The sequence below is a fragment of the Engystomops pustulosus genome, chromosome 2 (assembly GCF_040894005.1).
Source record: "Engystomops pustulosus chromosome 2, aEngPut4.maternal, whole genome shotgun sequence".
In the NCBI taxonomy this organism is placed as follows: Eukaryota; Metazoa; Chordata; class Amphibia; order Anura; family Leptodactylidae; genus Engystomops; species Engystomops pustulosus.
In genome coordinates, this window is record NC_092412.1 from 199,247,703 (window position 1) to 199,268,098 (window position 20,396).

General features: G+C 41.0%; 1 protein-coding gene across 1 annotated transcript in view; it reads left to right on the top strand.

Annotated features, from left to right (window-relative positions):
• The window catches only part of OTC (ornithine transcarbamylase), a 44,972-nt gene extending 33,332 nt beyond the window's left edge, over positions 1-11,640 (top strand). Inside the window, exons 7-10 of the mRNA XM_072137810.1 lie at positions 2,756-2,809; positions 3,053-3,202; positions 4,784-4,921; positions 11,431-11,640. Coding sequence (XP_071993911.1) covers positions 2,756-2,809; positions 3,053-3,202; positions 4,784-4,921; positions 11,431-11,490 — 402 coding nt within the window. The 3' untranslated portion in view covers positions 11,491-11,640. The remainder of the gene's footprint in view (positions 1-2,755; positions 2,810-3,052; positions 3,203-4,783; positions 4,922-11,430) is intronic.
• The last annotated feature ends 8,756 nt before the right edge of the window (positions 11,641-20,396 follow it).

Genomic DNA, 20,396 nt, shown 5'->3' on the forward strand with positions numbered 1-20,396 from the left:
GGCTGAGGTGCAGGAGCTGGAGGAGTGCCGATTTCGGTGACATTGGTGGACTGCGTGGAAGACTGACTGGTGGACAAATTGCTCGAAGCATTGTCGGCAATCCACAACATCACCTGTTCGCACTGTTCTGGCCTCAACAGTGCTCTACCACGAGTCCCAGTAACTTTAGACATGAACCTAGGGAGTGCAGCTCTGCGGCGTTCCCCTGCTCCCTCATCAGCAGGTGGTGTCTCACCCCACCCAGGACCACGGCCTCTGACCCCTGCAGTAGTTGGACGCCCACGTCCAACCCCTAATAAATTTTCCCACTTCGGTCTTTGCGATGGATATGTGCGTCACTAAGCGCTAAACACAGTGGTCGCAAGTCTCACTCCAAATTCCTCACAATTGGCTAGTATATGCACTGCAGCAAGGACAGCCACCAGCAGATCAACCAGAAATAAAATATATATAACGCTATTGTAGGTGTAAGTAAGCCGTTTGGATTCTCCTTTGGCTATTTTCTAGCCAAGTATGAAAGCACACTGATGAGATGACGCTGAGTTATGAAAAAATAAACGTAAAATAAAAAGAAACTGCCAGACTGTGCCTAATTGAAATCCAACCCCTAATAAATTTTCCCACTTCGGTCTTTGCGATGGATATATGCGTCACTAAGCGCTAAACACAGCGGTCGCAAGTCTCACTCCAAATTCCTCACAATTGGCTAGTATATGCACTGCAGCAAGGACAGCCACCAGCAGATCAACCAGAAATAAAATATATATAACGCTATTGTAGGCGTAAGTAAGCCGTTTGGATTCTCCTTTGGCTATTTTCTAGCCAAGTATGAAAGCACACTGATGAGATGACGCTGAGTTATGAAAAAATAAACGTAAAATAAAAAGAAACTGCCAGACTGTGCCTAATTGAAATCCAACCCCTAATAAATTTTCCCACTTCGGTCTTTGCGATGGATATGTGCGTCACTAAGCGCTAAACACAGCGGTCGCAAGTCTCACTCCAAATTCCTCACAATTGGCTAGTATATGCACTGCAGCAAGGACAGCCACCAGCAGATCAACCAGAAATAAAATATATATAACGCTATTGTAGGCGTAAGTAAGCCGTTTGGATTCTCCTTTGGCTATTTTCTAGCCAAGTATGAAAGCACACTGATGAGATGACGCTGAGTTATGAAAAAATAAACGTAAAATAAAAAGAAACTGCCAGATTGTGCCTAATTGAAATCCAACCCCTAATAAATTTTCCCACTTCGGTCTTTGCGATGGATATGTGCGTCACTAAGCGCTAAACACAGCTGTCGCAAGTCTCACTCCAAATTCCTCACAATTGGCTAGTATATGCACTGCAGCAAGGACAGCCACCAGCAGATCAACCAGAAATAAAATATATATAACGCTATTGTAGGCGTAAGTAAGCCATTTGGATTCTCCTTTGGCTATTTTCTAGCCAAGTATGAAAGCACACTGATGAGATGACGCTGAGTTATGAAAAAATAAACGTAAAATAAAAAGAAACTGCCAGACTGTGCCTAATTGAAATCCAACCCCTAATAAATTTTCCCACTTCGGTCTTTGCGATGGATATGTGCGTCACTAAGCGCTAAACACAGCGGTCGCAAGTCTCACTCCAAATTCCTCACAATTGGCTAGTATATGCACTGCAGCAAGGACAGCCACCAGCAGATCAACCAGAAATAAAATATATATAACGCTATTGTAGGCGTAAGTAAGCCGTTTGGATTCTCCTTTGGCTATTTTCTAGCCAAGTATGAAAGCACACTGATGAGATGACGCTGAGTTATGAAAAAATAAACGTAAAATAAAAAGAAACTGCCAGACTGTGCCTAATTGAAATCAAACCCCTAATAAATTTTCCCACTTTGGTATTTGAGGTGGATATGTGTGTCACTAAGAGCTAAACACAACGGTAGCAAGTCCCCCTGCAAATTCCTCACAATATGGTACTAGCTGCACTACTAGTGCCAGCAAGCCCAGCCACAAGCAAACAAAAAAAAAAAGTATAACGTTATTGTAGCCCTAAGAAGGGCTGTTGGGTTCTTGTAGAATCACTCCTGCCTAACACTATTCTAATAGAATACCCTAACGCTTTCCCTGACCAGCAGCAGCTCTCTCCCTAGCGGCATCCAGACACAGAATGATCCGAGCAGCGCGGGCAGCGGCTAGTCTATCCCAGGGTCACCTGATCTGGCCAGCCAACCACTGCTATCGACGTGTAAGGGTACCACATCATGCTGGGTGGAGTGCAGAGTCTCCTGGCTTGTGATTGGCTCTGTTTCTGGCCTCCAAAAAGCAAAACGGCGGGAGCTGCCATTTTCTCGAGCGGGCGAAGTATTCGTCCGAGCAACGAGCAGTTTCGAGTACGCTAATGCTCGAACGAGCATCAAGCTCGGACGAGTATGTTCGCTCATCTCTAGTCACCACACTTTTTTGTAACAGCTGAGTCTTCTTGTTTCTGGACAAGAACTATTGCACTGCGGGCAAAGCATGCATGTATGGAGAGTTAGGAGGGCTTTATAATACATTACAATGTGCATTTGATTACAGCACCAATAGGCCTAGTGCAGAATAAGCTCTAAATACAGCCCTGTTGTCTATATAAATACACACATGTGAGGACTTTCTTAACATTGGATTCCCTTATCTACCTTTTACCTGCCTATTTTTACCATGTACTTTTGTATTTCATATTTATGCCAATCATCACTCCAGATGTTATTTTTTTCTTTTAGGGGTATGAACCAAATTCCTCAGTAACTGCGGCTGCTAAGCAATTTTCAAAAGAGGTAAATGTATTATTTTTAGCACATCTCCCTGTGCGTGGGAGGTCCTGGTATCTTATACAGTATGATGCTGACAGCATAGAATAAATGGAATGACCCTCACTCCAATGAAATACATGCATTTAAGATTTCTCGATGGGTCCCACTTCATTTTTATATTACAATTTTCTAGAGCCATTAACCTCATTGATTTCTATGTAATATATGGAAAGTTGTCCTATAAATATACATATGTCTGTCTTCTAGTCTGGAACCAAACTGCTAATGACAAATGATCCCCTAGAAGCTGCCAGTGGATCTAACATATTAGTTACAGACACGTGGGTGAGCATGGGACAAGAAGAGGAGAAGAAAAAGCGACTGCAGGATTTCAAAGGTTACCAAATCACAATGCAGGTACATGATCTTCCTTGCAACATAAGAAACATAATGAGATGCCTCAGCTTCCACAATGCCCTCTAGAGTAGTCACAATGAACATTAACTTTAAAGGATGGGTGAGTTTAAAGGGAAGCTGTCAGACCATACAGAAAGTGTTAAAGAAATTATAAGGCTTTGTAATATGTAAGAAAGTGAACTATGGGAGTCTACAAACTGCTGTGTGATTTCTGCTTTCAAACTGTTCCCCAGACTCCCCTCTGCTAAAATATCTAACCAAAAGCCTGCTACAGCTCTATGTAGAGAAGAGCTGTACCAAGTCCACCTAGAATCGCTGGAGCGATTCTTCAGCATACCATCTCTAACAAACACCTCAAACATTTTCCCCACAACAGAAATAAGACTCACAGGGTTGTAGTTTCCAGGATCACTTTTTGATAATTTTTTTCTATATTGGCACCACATTTGCTTTAGGACAGTCCTGTGGAATAGAACCAGTCATCAAGGAATCTTCAAATAGTAAAAATAATGGTTTGTCTGTCATGGTGCATAGTTCATGCAGTACCCATGGGGGTATACCATCTGGGCCTGGTGATATGCCTTTTTTAGTGGTTGTGAGCAGCTGCCGTACCTCCTGGGTTAAACTGTTGACATTCCAAAGAGATTACATTTACATCATTCCTCATTATGTCTTCCACCAGGGGATTTTCCTGGGTAAAGACAGTTGAGAAGGCGACATTCAAAAGATTGGCATCCCTCTTATTATTTACATGCTTGGAAAATAATTTGGCATTATTTTTACTCTCCTTGGCAATATTTCTTTTAGGCTCTATTTTTGTGGAAAGTATCTGTTTTTTCCAGAATATATTTTTCTCTCTATAATCCTGTAACGCCATATCGCTACCTTTCCCTTTTAGCACCTTCAATGCCTTAACTTTCTTGCTTATTGCTCTCCTTACAGGACTAGTTAACAACAATGGGGCAGATTTACTTGGGGCGTGTTCTCTGGCGCTGATTCGGGTTCTGCCGGGATTCAGTAAGGTCATGCGCCTGATGTCCACTAGGTGTCGGTGCTGCGCTGAAGTCCGTCTGAGTTCTCCGTCTCGGTGTATGTGAGTGCTATTTTTGCGACACAATTTTGTTTTAAAATTCCGCTGTTTTTCCGAATCCGTCGGGTTTTTATGACGGCCACGCCCCCCGATTTCTGTCACGTGAAAGCCGGCGCTGATCGCCACAATCCGATCCATGCTCCAAAATCCCGGGGCAAATCTAAAAAAATTGGGAAACCCGTCGGAAAACCGCGATTCGTACCCTTAGTAAATGTGCCCCATTGTCTTTTTCCTGTTTCTCTTATGCTTGTTTCTATATGGTATGTGTTTCTCACAGGCCTTTTTAGAATTTGGGAAAATTTCCCATTTTTTGGGGGGTGCTTTTGCTTTTGAGAACATTGTCCTAGTTTATGTCTATGAGGTCCTCCCTTAGCTGCTCAAAATATTTCTTTTCATACATAAATTGTAATCAATGACTGTATTGGCTTACCTGTATATTGTATAATTTAATTGTATAATGAAGTCATTTGATATACAATTTTATTTTATAGACAACAAAATTGGCAGCACCTGATTGGACCTTCCTTCACTGTTTACCAAGAAAGCCTGAAGAGGTTGACGATGAGGTTTTCTATTCTCCTAAATCACTTGTTTTCCAAGAAGCAGAAAACAGAAAGTGGACAATTATGGTATGACTGAAATGCTCTAGGATTTAATTGGAGAAATAGATATTTTCTGACAATAAATTAACAGTGGAATGTTCTTGCACACCTAAAAGAATATGTCTGATGGTTTGGGGCCACTAAACCACCGGGACAATGATGTGTACTGACCTTGTGCCAGGACAATAATGTACACTTTGCACCCCTCTTGACAGAGAGAAAACATATATGTAGACAGTTTTGCTACTTTATTAAACAAGGAAAACTGAAATATTACATGTTCATAAGTATTTAGACCCTTCGCTGTGACCAGGGGCGTTGCTAGGGTGGAAAAAGATCCGGGGCACGGGCCCCAATGCATTTTGTATCAGACTTTCAGTAATGCCCCCTCCTGTAAATAGCCCCCTCACATGTGATTGTGCCAATAACAACTTTACTGAGGGGGCTACACAGCTACAGAAACACCGGAAAAAACCTGACTTACATCCAGTGACTTCATTATTAGGGTGGTGGAACTCGTGACGTTTTGAACCGGTGGTTAGTCCATTTTTAGTCAGGCGTTTTCAGTCCGCTAAAAAACGCATGCGTTTTTGAAACCGCATCTGTTTTTGTCCGGTTTTACCAATTATCTTAATTTAAAATGGACAAAAATGGATGTGTTTCCTAAAAACGGGTTCAAAACCCTTGGACTCTTGGACTCGGCATCACCACGTCTCCTTTCTGTGGACTTCACCACACAGACATTATGTCCTTCATTATCCCAAAATCTTCGTTGTCCAAAGTTGCGTTCACATGTTGCAGTTACAACTGCATCGCAATCAGTTTTGGGGTGGTTTTAGGTGCAGTTTAGGTGCAGTTTAGGTGCAGTGAAGAACATTTGTGGAACAGGTTTCCCCTTCAAACTCAAATTCACCAGTTCATGTCTTTCACTTGTTAAATTAACATAACTGCACCTAAAACCATCTCAAAACTGATTGTGATGCAGTTGTAACTGCAACGTGTGACTGCACCCTAACAGTGTTGTCCTGCTGCTGCCCCTAACACTCTCCCAAAATACAGTAAGGATGATGTCTCACGTGGTGTTTTAAACACGTTTTTGGCCGTTTTTAAGCAGTCCGTCAAAAATAGTATCCGTTTTTGACCAGTTTCAATTTAGATAATTGGTCAAACCTGTCAAAAACGGACTGCTTAAAAATGGGGCAAAAACGCGTTCAAAATGCCACGTGGCATTTAAACAAATACAAGAGACCAGCCGCTCGTTATCCATCACATAATCATCACTGGAAACTCATGTGAGATCAAACCTAGGCCCTTCCTGCCGCCATGTGGGAACACACCCCAAGGAATGTCCCCACAGCCCCCCAGTAATGTCCTCACATAACCCCCAGTATTGTCTCCCGCACATCTCTTCCAGTAATGTCCCCCACACCCCCCCAAGTAAAGTCACCCACTCATCCCCAATAATGTCACCCACACATCTATCCAGTAATGTCCCCCTTGTAATCTCCCTCAGTAATGTGCCCCACACAGGCTCCCCTGTAATGATCCCCAGTAATATGCCTCCCACACAGCCCCCCTGTAATGTGCCTCCCACAGATTCCCCTGTAATGTGCCCCACACAGATCCACCTGTAACATGCCCTACACAGATCCCCCTGTAATGTGCCTCACACACAGATCCCCCTGTAATGTGCCCCATACAGATCCCCCTGTAATGTGCTCCATACAGATCCCCCTGTAATGTGCCCCACACACATCCCCCTGTACTGTGCCCATATAAATCTCCCTGTAATGTGCCCCATATAGATCTCCCTGTTTTTTTCTGTCAATATGGGGGCAGAGTGTACATTAACCCCTTATCACCGTCACTAGTTTTCAGCTCAATGACCAGACTCGATTTTTCAAATCTGACATGTCTCACGATAATTGGTTATAACTTCGGAACGCTTTAACATATCCCGGTGATTTTGAGAATGTTTTCTCGTGACACATTGTACTTCATGTTAGTTGTCAAATTTAAGTGATAAGTTTTGCGATTCGTTCTGAAAAAAAGTGAAAATTTGGCAAAAGTTTGTAAAAATTCTTCATTTTCCAAGTTTGAAATGTTCTGCTTTCCAGACAGGAAGTAAAACTACCCAAAAAGCTTGATAATTAACATTTACAGAATGTCTGCTTTATGTTGGGATGATATTTTATGCGTCCTGTCACTTTTCTAGGATGTTATGAGGTGCAGAACTTTAGGTGCGATTTTTCAAATTTTCACGAAAATTGCCAAAACTCACATTTTGAGATACAACTCAGCTTTCAAGTGACTTTGAGAGGCCTAAATAATAGTAAAACACCATAAATTACCCCACTATAGAAACTTCACCCCTCAACGTATGTAAAACAACTTATATTAAGTCCATTAACCCTTTAAGTGTTTCACATGGGTTAAAACAATATGGACCTGCGATTTAGAAACTATGGAATTTTTTTGGAAAATACATTCATTTAGGCCAAACTGACAGTTTCAGAATAAATTAAATGATGAAACGTACTGCAACATTTGATGCCCAATTCCTCCAGAGTGTACTGATACCACGTATGTGGTGGTGACTGCTGTACGGGCGCACGGCCGAGTATAGAATGAATGGAGGCGCCATTTACAGCAGATTTGTATTGTCACATTGTACAACCTATAAATTTTATTTTTTTCTTGGTAATGCGATCATATGAGGGCTTATTTTTTACGGGATGAGATACCGTAACATAAAAATAATATTTTATCTTTATTCTCTGGTTCACTACGATTGCGGTGATACCTCATTTCTATAGTTTTTCTTTTTCAATTTTCCTGAGCAAAACCAATATTGGAGAAAATTGCATTGTTTTTACTATTGACAACTTTTTAGGGCCATAACTTCTGTATTTTTCTGTTGTCAGACCTCATTCAGGGCTTATTTTTTGCAAAAAGAGTTGTTCTTTTCAGTCGTATCATATTAGGGAACGTAACTTTTTTTGATCACTTTTTAGAACATTTTTTGTGATGGTGTTTGATGAAAAATTGTTTATTACGGGAAGTTTTTCAAGGTTTTTTTTTACGCCGTTCACCAAGTGGGTTCAAGATTGATTTAGATTTATTGTACAGATTGATACGGACGCGGTGATACCAAATATGTACGCGTTTTTGTGTTTTATATACTTTATTTGCATTTTATGTGTAACTGGGGAGATTATGGGACTTTTATTTTATTTATTTATTTAATTATATAATAAAATGATTTCATCTTTTTTTTTTTACTTTTTTACATTTTCTACTTCTTGGCTTGAACAAGCGATCGTCCGAACACTTATTCAAGCCTTTACACTGCAATACACTTGTATTGCAGTGTATAGTGAAAGTAACTGAGCATGCTGCTCATGCTCAGTTACTTACAGCCGGGTCCTGCCAGGAAGGCAGAACCCGGGGGTTAGAGGAGCTGGAAGCCCCGGATCACTCGTCGGAACCCGGGGCTGCAGCAGGAGGGATCGGATCCCCCAGTAAGCACACAGAGTTTTTCCAATCCCGGGTGTTAGTGCCGGGTCTGGGCTGTAAGATCACAGCCCGACACCGGCACCAGCGAGACCCGGTGTCCCAAAATTTTCTTCTGATGCACCACCGTAGAAAGGCGTACGCGTCAGAAGAAGTGCCCTTAATGACCGCCGTAAAAAGCCGATAGGGCAGTCATAAAGGGGTTAATGAGCAAAAAAAGAACTTTTTTGATCTTACCAATTGGCTGCAATTGTGTGTGGCATTTCTTTAGAGTGCCGCACAGCCCTCCATGTGCTCATCAGAGGTAGCCTGACTGCCATTAGGTACCAAGATGAGACCCTCAGACCCCTTATGATGGTGCATTTGGTCCTGGGTTCCTTCTAATGCTGGGCAATGCTAGACCTCATGAGGCTGGAGCTTGTCGGCAGTTTGTGCAAGATGAAGGTATTAACCCCTTAGGGACGTGGCCCTTTTTCGTTTTTGCATTTTCATTTTTCTCTCCCTACCTTCAAAAATCTGTAACTTTTTTATTTTTCTATGTAAAGAGCTCTGTTTGGGCTTGTTTTCTGCATATCAAATTGAACTTCATAGTGATGGTATTTATTATTCCATGCCGTATAGTGGGAAGCGGGAAAAAAATTCAGAATGCAGTGAAATGATGAAAAAACGGATTTGCGCCGTTTTCTTGTGGGCTCGGATTTTGCAACTTTCACTGAGCGCCCCAAATCACATGTCTATTTTATTCTTTGGTTCGGTCCGATCACGAGGATACCAAATTTGTACATGTTTTATAATGTTTTCATACATTTAAAAAAATTAAAACCTTCTGTACAAAAAAAACTTCCGTGTACGGAGCTGTGGGTGGTGTCATTTTTTTTAATGCTTTCATTTTTAGGACTGTATGGGCTTTTGATCACTTTTTATAGAATTTTTTATATTTTTCAAAATGGCAAAAAAGTGGCATTTTCGACTTTGGACACCAATTTCCGTTACGGGGTTAAACACTGGGTTAAACAGGTTAACTGCAGCGGTCGGTGCCAGCACCGACTGCGGCAGTGACAGGCGGGTGTTGGGTGTTTTATACAGCTGTTAGCTCTCTCCATACACCCCTTACCGCGCGAGGACGATATAGTTCGTCCTCGGTCGGCAAGGTGGTAAAGCAATGAACTGTCCCGCTTGTTCCACAGACCTGAATCTGATTGGGCACATCTAAGACATAATGGGGCACATTTACTAAGGGTCCGCATACCGCATTTCCGTCGGGCTTCCTGACTATTTCAGTTAACGGATTTTTGGTGCACGCAATCGGATTTTGGCGCAATCACAGCGACTTTCACAATTGGGGGGCGTGACCGTCGGACAACCCGACTAAGCGCAGAATTTAAAATTAAAATTTTTTTGCAAGACATGCACTTACATACACCGAGAAGAAGAAGGTGAACACCGGCGTACCTCAGCGGGGAAGCGACACATCTAGGATATCGGGCGCACGATCTTAGTGAATTGCACCGGACTTCATCCTTATAGGACAAAACAACTCGGGGATCGCGACAGGACCAGGTAAGTAAATGTGCCCCAATGTCTTGCTCCATCCACCAATGTCATCTTGCATTACAGATTGTCCAGGAGTTGGTTTATGCTTTAGTCCAAGTCTGGGAGGAAATCCCTTGGGAGACCATCCGCAACCACATCAGGAGCATGCCGAGGATTTGTAGGAAGGTCATACAGGCATGTGGAGGCTGCACACAATACTGAGCCTTGTTTTAGGGGCATTTAATCAAAGTTGGATCAGCCTGTAGTGTGTTTTTCCATTTTAATTTTGTAGGTTTTTCCAAATCCAGGCCTCAATTGGTTAATAAATTTTATTTCTATTTAAGGAATTTTGTGATTTTGTTGTCAGCTCATTCAGCATTGTACAGAACAAAGTATTCAATGAGAATATTTAATTCATTCAGATCTAGGATGTGTTATTTGAGTGTTCCTATTTAGAGCAGAGCATATATAAAGACATGTATGAGTACAGAGCCAAAACCTAGCTTAGTACTGTTTATTGAGTGCAGAATTGGTCACTTACCCCTGAGAAAGTCACTGAATAGGTGACAACACGCGTGGGGTCTGCTCACCGCCCTCTTTTCCTGACCATGCCTGTCTGCCTCCTCCACCTAGCTACACTCTATTAGCCCTGGTATTGTATGCATTAGGCATGTAGGCACTTTTATATTAGAGCTCTGCTGCATAGGTCATTAGTGGAGCTAATGATGCTCCACTAGCCAGTAGTCACAGTGCTGTCACCAGTAGCCATTCCTGCCACCAAGTAGTCACAGTGCTTCCCCATGGCTTAGTAGCCAGTTCTGTCCCCAAGTAGTCACAGTGCTGGATACACACTTCGGGCAGATCAAACCCTCAGAGTACTCCGTGCCTCCGACAACACGTGATGCTCCCCCCCCCCCCATCCCGTAGGGAACCGGGTATTATATATTGTTATATATAATATATTAATATATATTATATATTTATTATACATAATACATTTTCCCACGGACCAAGCATCCCCCCTATACAGGCCCTCTTCTGGTGGGAAGAAGCTGACGTATCCTCCAGAAGAAGATAGGGAATTCCTCCGAACAAGGACGTCATGTGTGAGTTACTAGATTTACAGTAAGTGCTGGTATTACACGTTAGCTGAGCACACTGAGCTATATGTTGGTTCTGTTTTCATGTACTCACGTACTTATACATGTTTGTATTTAGGAATCAATGGTTATAGTTATTGAATTATTGCTTGACTGTTACACTGGGACATAAAAACCCAGTCAATAGTCAAATGAAAACACCTTGGTAGTGATTTTTTTTTGTATTTGAGTGTTAATGTAGCTGACATACATTCTCTGCTGATCATCCTGTACATAACTCATAGTTCTATAGTATATTCTTGTAAAGCTTCATTACTTCCTACGGACTTTTACATTTCATTAATACCAAATCTCAGTATTTAATATTAATGGCTATTTTTGTTTCCTCAGGGTGTGATGGTCTCCTTGCTGACTGATTATTCTCCGCAGACACAACGACCTACATTCTAATTCTTGGCACATTTTAGCAGGATGGTAATTGCAGTGAACCAACAGACTGATTCTCAAGAATGAACCCCGAAGGAAAGCTGCAATGAATAATTGTGCTCATATGTGCTACGAAATATGATGGCGCTATATAAATAAAGATCATTAATATTATATGGTAGAGAATAACATGACTGGAGTGGCTAATAATCACTAGTCTGTAAAATCCCTGCTATACTTGCATCTAATGGGAGTAATTCATCATTAGGCAGGCTTCTTGGGACAGTTCTTTGTCTGTCTTTGGAGCTCCAATGCCCGTCAGAATTATTATAGTGGCTTTAGCTCTGTAATAAATGTTCTTATGCTCTACTCACTGTCTGGGATGAAGCAATGAAGTTGCAAAATGCAGAAAAAGTCCCAACACATACACCAGCAAGGGACTGGAGTGATTTATGTGAGTCGTGAATCTGGCTTTACATGGCGGTGCACTAGAAGTGGTTCTACGTTCACACCAGAATAGTGAAGTGGTGGAAATAGTCCTGTGTAATTTTTAACAGTGAAAAGTTGCAAAAAAACCTCAATGCAACTTTTAGGAGACTTTTTACTCCAGATAAGCCCAGCAAAACCAATGATAAATAACCCTCAATATGTTATAGGCTGACAGTGTGGCGGTACATGAGCTCATCCTACTCTCACAGTTTTCTAAACTGGTAAAAAAAACTATATTATTAGAGTCACAAAGCAAATGCCTTGTGAAACAGCAAAATGCTTTACGATTGCGATAATTACAAAAGAAATTGTTATACAGAATCTTTTTTTGCTTTGAATTATTTTATATTCTAGAATACAGGCAGTTCCCTACTTAACACCCGACTTAATACTGGAGACCCCAGAGCACATATATATAATGGATACCCCTAGAGCAGATGTTTATTTATACTGGAGACCCCCAGAGCAGGCATAAAAAACTGGAGAGAAGGCATATAATAATAGAGACCCCCTAGGCAGACATGTGTAATAATGGAGACCCCAGAGCTGACTATAATATTGGAGACCCACAGAGCTGATCTATAATACTGGAGACCTCTGGACAGAACTATAATACCAGTGACCCCCCTTCCCCTCCAGAGCTGATCTGTAATACAGGAAACCCTCAGGAGACCCAGGAGTGGTGTGTACATAACAGATGACTTGTACTCACCACACCAGTGGTCCTCTTTGCTCCATGCCCCGCACTGACCTAAGTCCTGATTCTGGCGCATACAGCCAGCGGCCAGTGGTGTGGGCAGAGCTAGAGAGGACCTGGAGTGAGTCCTCATCACTGAGTGAGTACTCATCATACTACCCAGCCTCCTGTGGGCTGAAACCCGAGGTTCTGCAGGCTGCATATGGCAAAGTTTGTGGACCGATATCGGTCCCGATTCACACCAAAGGCACCCAGTAAACACATGCACAGAAAAAGGGTTAAAAATGTCTCTTGTCGCTTCTCTATGGAGATGGGAGGAGTGAGAAGTGCTTACCCCAGCTCTCTTCTGCATGCAGCTGTATGCTCTCCTGGGCTACGGCCCGGGCAAGCATATATTTGTGCCTATGTGCTATTATAAACCAGCTTCTGACTGAGAGTACTAGTCCTTGGATAAAGCAAGTGAACACTTCTGCCTTCTAGTGGCCTGTGATTTACAATACAGGCAGTCCCTGGGTTATGTACAAACAGGTTATTAACCCCTTCCCGCTGATGCCCTTTTTAATTTTTGCGTTTCATTTTTCACTTCCCACCTTCAAAAATCTATAACTTATTTATTTTTCCATGTACAGAGCTGTGTTATGGCTTATTTTCTGCATAAAAAATTTACTTCAAAATGGTGGTATTTAATATTCCATGCTGTGTACTAGGAAGCGGGAAAAAAATTCCAAATGCAGTGAAATTGGTGAAAAAACGCATTTGTTCCGTTTCTTGTGGGCTTGGATTTTACATCTTTCACTGTATGCCCCAAATGACATGTCTACTTTATTCTTTGGGTTGGTACGATTATGTCGGATACCAAATTTGTATAAGTTTTATAATGTTTTCATACAAAAATTAAAACCTCCTGTACAAAAATATTTTTTTGAATTTTGCCATCTTCTGGCACTGATAACTTTTTTGTACAGAGCTTTGGGTGGTGTCGTTTTTTTCGACTTTTGACTTTGACGTTTATAATCTTATCATTTTTACGACTATACAACCTTTTGATCACTTTTTTATATAATTTTTAAAATGGCAAAAAAGTGCAATTTTCGACTTTGGCCGTTATTTTCCGTTACAGGGTTAAACACAGTGAAAAAAGTTATTATATTTTGGATGTGTCGATGCCTAATGTGTTTATGATTTTTACTGCTTATTTATATTTATATCAGTTCTAGGAAAAGGGGGGTGATTTGAATATTTATGTTTTTTTATTATAATTTTTTTTTAACTTTTTTTTATTTTTACTATTTTTCAGACTCCCTGGGGTACTTTAACCCTTGGTTGTCTGATCAATCCTACCATATACTGCCATATTAAAGTATGGCAGTTTATGGGGACTTACCTCCTCATTCATTACAATGTGCTGATAGCACATTGTAATTAAAGGGTCAACACGAAGACCTGTCATGGCGACGGATCACTGCTCCCCGATGACATCACGGGGAAAGATGGCGCGCCCGTGCGGGGATTGGCAGGAAAACACCCGCGATCGGTCCTGGCACTGGTGTTACCGTTAAGCCTTGCAATATGCAGCAAAGACTTACCAGCTATGGAGAGGGCTCAGCCTGTGATACATCTTACAGCTAATCATTGCAGCCTTAGATAAAAGTAAATCCTGAAGAGCAGTGGTTCTCAACCTTTCTAATGCTGTGACCCTGCAATACAGTTCCTCATGTTTTGATGACCCCAGACCACGTACAAGAATATAACTACTATAATACTGTAGAAAAGGTAGATTTGGATCCAGCACTCTTATGCCAAACACGGAGACGGTCCAATGCAGAAAAAATAATCCTTTATTGAAGATAAAATCATGCGGACACACAAAAGCTGATTGTAAGGGATCAACGCGTTTCGGCAGGAGCTGCCTTAGTCATGATCCCTTACAATCAGCTTTTGTGTGTCCGCATGATTTTATCTTCAATAAAGGATTATTTTTTCTGCATTGGACCGTCTCCGTGTTTGGCATAAGAGTGCTGGATCCAAATCTACCTTTTCTACACGTTTGTTGGGCCTGTGGACGGAGGCCTGTTTCCGGAGCACCTGCCGTGAATTGGAGTGCGGACTTGTTATCTACACCAGTGGTACGGGTGAGCCGGCGTTTCTTTTTTCTTGTACTATAATACTGTCCCCTATGTACAGGAATATAACTACTATAATACTGTCCCCTATGTACAAGAATATAACAACTATAATACTGCCCTCTATGTACAAGAATATAAATACTGTAATACTGCCCCCTATGTACAAAAATATAACTACTATACTACTGCCCCCTATGTACAAGAATATAACTACTATACTGAAAAAAGAGGAAAAGAACCATCGGCATCAGGCAAAAAAATAATTAAAAAATAGAAAAAGTTTATGCGGAATACATTAAAATAGGGAATAGAAAAATAGGTGACGCGTTTCGGACCTAGAAGGCAAGGTCTTTATTCATGCGGCATTGACTGCTGGCAGCTGGTATATAGGAGAAAGAGGAAACACGTCACTCCACCCCAAGATTAGCAGCAGGGGAAGGGAAGAGACAAATGCAATGACAAATGTACAAGTTTAAAAAAAAAATAAAAAATACAGTAAAAAAAACAATAAAGAATAATATCACAATGTCAAAAAATATAAGTACAAATAAAGTCAATATATATATACATTAAATCACTTCTGAAGTTCAGACCTAGAACATGACGTGTTCAAAGACAGGATCCATTTGGCTTCCTTCACATGTAGCATTTTATCTCTATCACCTCCTCTTTTATTCACAGGTACGTGGTCTATAGATCTCAGAAGCAGTGTCTGTACATAGTTGCTTTATGTATTAAAGGGTTTTTCCCAGGCCTAGAAGAAAAGCTGCTTTACTGGACATAGTAACACTGTGACAATGTATCTCTATAGAACCAGGTGATGCTTTTGTAAAAATCAGAATAAAGAGAATGCTAGAGACATTTTTTATTTCACTCCTCCATTGTGTTCTGGATGACATTTGCTGTAATTCTTCAGCAAAATCTTCATGTAGTATAGTAAATAGAAATGTTGCCACATCTGGCTTTATACTAATAAGCCATTGAGGAGTGAGGTTACTATGGCCAGCTAATATGCAATGTCTCAGTTGTGAAGTGCTACAGATTCTGCACTGTACACAAAAATGCACTATATAAAGAGAGATTATTATCAGCAGTCCTGATCCCTATAGAATGCTGACCTGAGGCTTCTGGAATAATAAGCGATTGACCACATGGGACTGTGTGCAGAAATAAACACCATATTGAGCCTTATGCACATGACTGATATTTCAGAGTGTAATATTGTATTGCCTGTACTGTTCACAGTGGATGATGTATCTGGTACTAATATAATGTTTGTAGGGTACAATCCCATCTAATGGATCTTAACTATATCATGCCCTATTTTTCCTGCAGTATTTAACTTGAAGGGGTTAACTTAAAAGAGTTTCAGAAAATAAATGTGATTGTTTAATGAAAAGATGACAATTTCCCAATATGCTTTCTGTATCAATTCCTTGTGGTCTTATAGATATCTGCTTGTTGTCATTCAACAGGAAGTGTACAGGCAGTCCCCTACTTAAGAACACTCGACTTAAATACGACCCCTAGTTACAAACGGACCACTGGATATTGGTAATTTATTGTACTTTAGTCTTAGGCTACAATAAACAGCTGTAACAGTTATCACAGGTGTCTGTAATGAAGCTTTATTGTTAATCCTGGTTTTTATGACAATCCAACATTTTTAAAATCCAATTGTCACAGAGACCAAAAAAGTTCTGGCTGGGATTACAATGATAAAATATACAGTTGCGACTTACATACAAATTGAACTTAAGAACAAACCTACAGACCCTATCTTGTATGTAACCCGGGGACTGCCTGTAATTGTGTTCTTCCTGCCTAACCTATTCACAGTGACTATGCGGTTTGCTAATTTCCAGTATTTCCCTTTTGAGAATGTTAACCCTATACCAAAGTTCTTTATAGCGTCAAAAATAAGTGGGCGGCTGGGGAGTGGATCAGAATGAATCATGAACCTACTCCTCCTTAATGTGTATGCCATCATATAAACTGGACCCCTTGAATTTCCTAGCTAGGATTTCCATAAAAACAATATGGGACAGCTCAAATGGATCTGACTAGAGATTAACAGGTTGGTCTGAATTTGCCAACAAGATTTGGTTCATTATAAGGACTTCAGGTGGAACTTTGAGTCGAACACACATTGATGTCAATGGGACCCAAATTTTATAAATTTTACAAATTACTGTTAAATGAGGGAATTAAAATGGTGGGAATAACAATGGTCTGGGGAAAGTACCTCAAAATAGCATTTAATAAAATCAATAAATCATTCCGGGGATACGGGAAGTCAAAATTTTAAGTTGAAGTTCCAGGAATACAGGATTCAAAAAAGTAATGTTGAAGTTCCAGGAATACGGAAAGTCAAACTTAGTTCAGTTTTGTGAGCTTCATAATGAGTGACATCCACTGTCATCAGATTTTTAAACTTGTCCATCTGAACCAGCCTGAATGGGAGTGTTTCAAGGGCCAGCTGTTTGGAAATGCTCCTATTCAGCACCAGAGATTGCTTTCTTCACGGAATCTCAGCTAGGAGAGTCATCATATAGCATGGGTGACTGCTTCTTGACTTGTGGCTGAAATGGCTTTGCTACTTTGAAGGGGGGTGAGGTGGAGGGCTCTGCATTTCCAACTGCGCATGAGCGTGGCAATGATAATCCCATTGAAGTTAAGTGACACTGTTTGCCATTTAATTGACCAATGCCTCAACTTTGTGTGGCCTTTTGGGGCCTACCAATACATGCCGCACACACTCTGGAACCTACTTGCACCACATGAACTTGGACTGAGAAAGAACACTTCTCCTCCCTGCAGTAACAACTCCATCACCACCAGCAGCATCACTACGCCCACAGCCCTGTCCCTTACTTCCAGCTTTCCATATTTTAAAAGACCTGCAGTACCAAATCAAAAGGTGACAGTACATTTATGATCTAGGTATTACTGCATACTATACACTGACAACATCGCCTTTATGACCTAGGTATTACTGCATGCTATTCAGTGAAAACAGCACCTTTATGATCTAGGCATTACTGCATGCTATTCACAGAAAGCAGTACCTTTATAATCAGGTATTATTAAGTGCACACTATTACTAACAAGAACACTTTTATAATCTAGACATTAGTGGGTGCTATTGACTAACAGGAAGACCTTAGAAATCTAGGTATTGGTGTGTCCTTTTCACTGAAAGGAGCACATTTAGAATCTTGTTATTAGTGTAGTGTGCACTATTGACAGGAGCGGTAATAGAGTGCTATTCTCTGACAGGAGCACCAGCTACAATCTTTACAATCTAGGTATTAGTAGCTATTTAATGTCAGGAGCACTTTTACAGTCTAGGTATCCATGCCCACTATTCACTGACAGTAGCATCTATACAATATTGGTATTAGTGTGTGCTATTCACTGACAGGAGCACCTTTACAATGTAAGTATTAGTGCACACCATTCACTGACAAGAACACATTTACAATCTTGATATTTGTGCATGCTTTTCATGAGGAGCACCATTACAAACCTGGTATTAGTGCGCACAATTCACAATTCACTGGAGCAACTTTACAAACTAGGTATTATTGTGCATTTTTCACTGACATGAGCACCTTTACAAACTAGGTATTAGTGCACACTGTTCACTGACAGGAGCTTGTTTATAATCTAGGTATTTGTGCACATAGGGGTGGGACTACAGCAGTAGCAGTCATAGCAGCTGCTATGGGTACCGCAGTTTCAGCGGGACCTAGGATCTGACCTGACATAATAAAGAATGGAGGATGTGCACCATTATATACATATTATGCTGCACATTGTACAATATAACAGTGCACATTTTCCACAGTGCACACGATGTATTGACAGTTCAGATAAGAAATGTTGGAGCAAAGGACAGCTGAACGACAGAACTATGGGTCTCTCATCCCTAAATCTTGCCACCTCCTCCATGTGGTCAGCAGCTACTGGGACAGATCTGTGTAAGTGTATAAATGTATAAATCGGTGCATCAATGTGTGTGCATAAGTGTATAAATGTGTGTAAGAGTATACAAATATGTATATTTTCTAAGGGGGTAAGGCCCCATTCAGAAGTCTTCTATGGGGCCCTGTGTCTCCTAGTTATGCCCCTGAGAGCCCTCTCTCTTTCACCTGGCACACTCTGATTTATGTTCAGCATCTTGCCATGCAGGTTACACAGTATGTATTGCTAGCTTCCTGACAGTTCTTTTGCTGTTTCCTGTTATAATGCTTTTTTACTACTAGCTACTAGCCTCTGTACCTGTCTATTTGATTCTGATTGCTGTCTAGTTGTAATTAGATGGTTGACCTCCCCTTTATATGTTTTGATTGTTTGCATTGTTACATGTTAAAACCTTGGCGTAGGAAGGGAACGACATCTGGTGATTGGCCACTGATTAGGGTGGACTCAATAAGCAGGGAGGGACAGTTTGGGGGGCTCAAAATTAGGGCTCAATGTCCTTCATCATGTCTTGCCCTTACAGTATTGCTGTATAATGATCTATAAGCAGTAAGAGTATACCTGCACGATAGCAGTATAAGTTTTGTTTAATCTCAGGATCTGAGCAGCATCAGACAGTACTCATCAGAATTCAGGGCTGCCATGGAAAGATCAGAACCCCCAGTAGGCCACAGTCTCGTAATAAATATTTGCACAGCACAACCGGCAGGGGGAATTTTAAGACTGTCATTCTAATTGCCAGTCTTAATGAATTTCCCCCACTGATTGTACATCTCCCAGATTAGGCCAGCATTTACCATTAATACATTAGCACACACAATGCCGATCTAATATGCAAGATTTTAACAGAAGGTCTCATTTTCCTTTGTAACTGCAATGAAGATGGTAATAATATGTCTGTTTTCCCTATTTATGTTGACAGATATTCCCATATGCCATTTCAGCAAAGGTAAAATCAAGCCCCCCCCCCCCCCCTGCAATGTATTGATTGGTTCTCAACACTTCCCAAATTAAGACCATTTCCAAGCAGAAAACGATTTCTAGCTCAAACTGCTCATTTTCACTTTTCACTACAAGCTGCAATATAAAGTTTGCCAGGCAATCAAATTATCTGGAAGAAATACTTGATAATTTCACTGTGTCTCAAAGTTTAAGCCCTGTGAAGATGACCCTTTTCTATATGCTCTATCATATAGGCGTATGGCAAAAAGGTCTCCATCCAGCAAACCTTACTCCTATCACTATAAAAGAAGTAAAGACCCACAAAGAGAAAATAATGATTCATTCAGTATATGAATATTTAGAGAAATTTTGCCACCCAAAATTATTAATACCTTTTCCATGGGTTAGGTGATAAATAAGTTCTTGTTGGAGGTGTGGCACTAGAAATAGAGTGAAAAGCTGTTTGACACTAGGGATGGAGTGGAAACAACACTGTCCAGAGTGCAACTGCCCTTCATGCTCACTTTAGGTAGAGTTACTGGGCACTTGGTCTGCACTCACCCTGGGTAGCCACTGTATTCTCCACCTTCAGTGTAGTGGCAGTCGGCCAGACCAACAATCCCCGTAGTCCTCTTAGCTGGGTGAGTACCTGCATGACTAGTGTACTTCATGCATATATTCAACATTGCAAC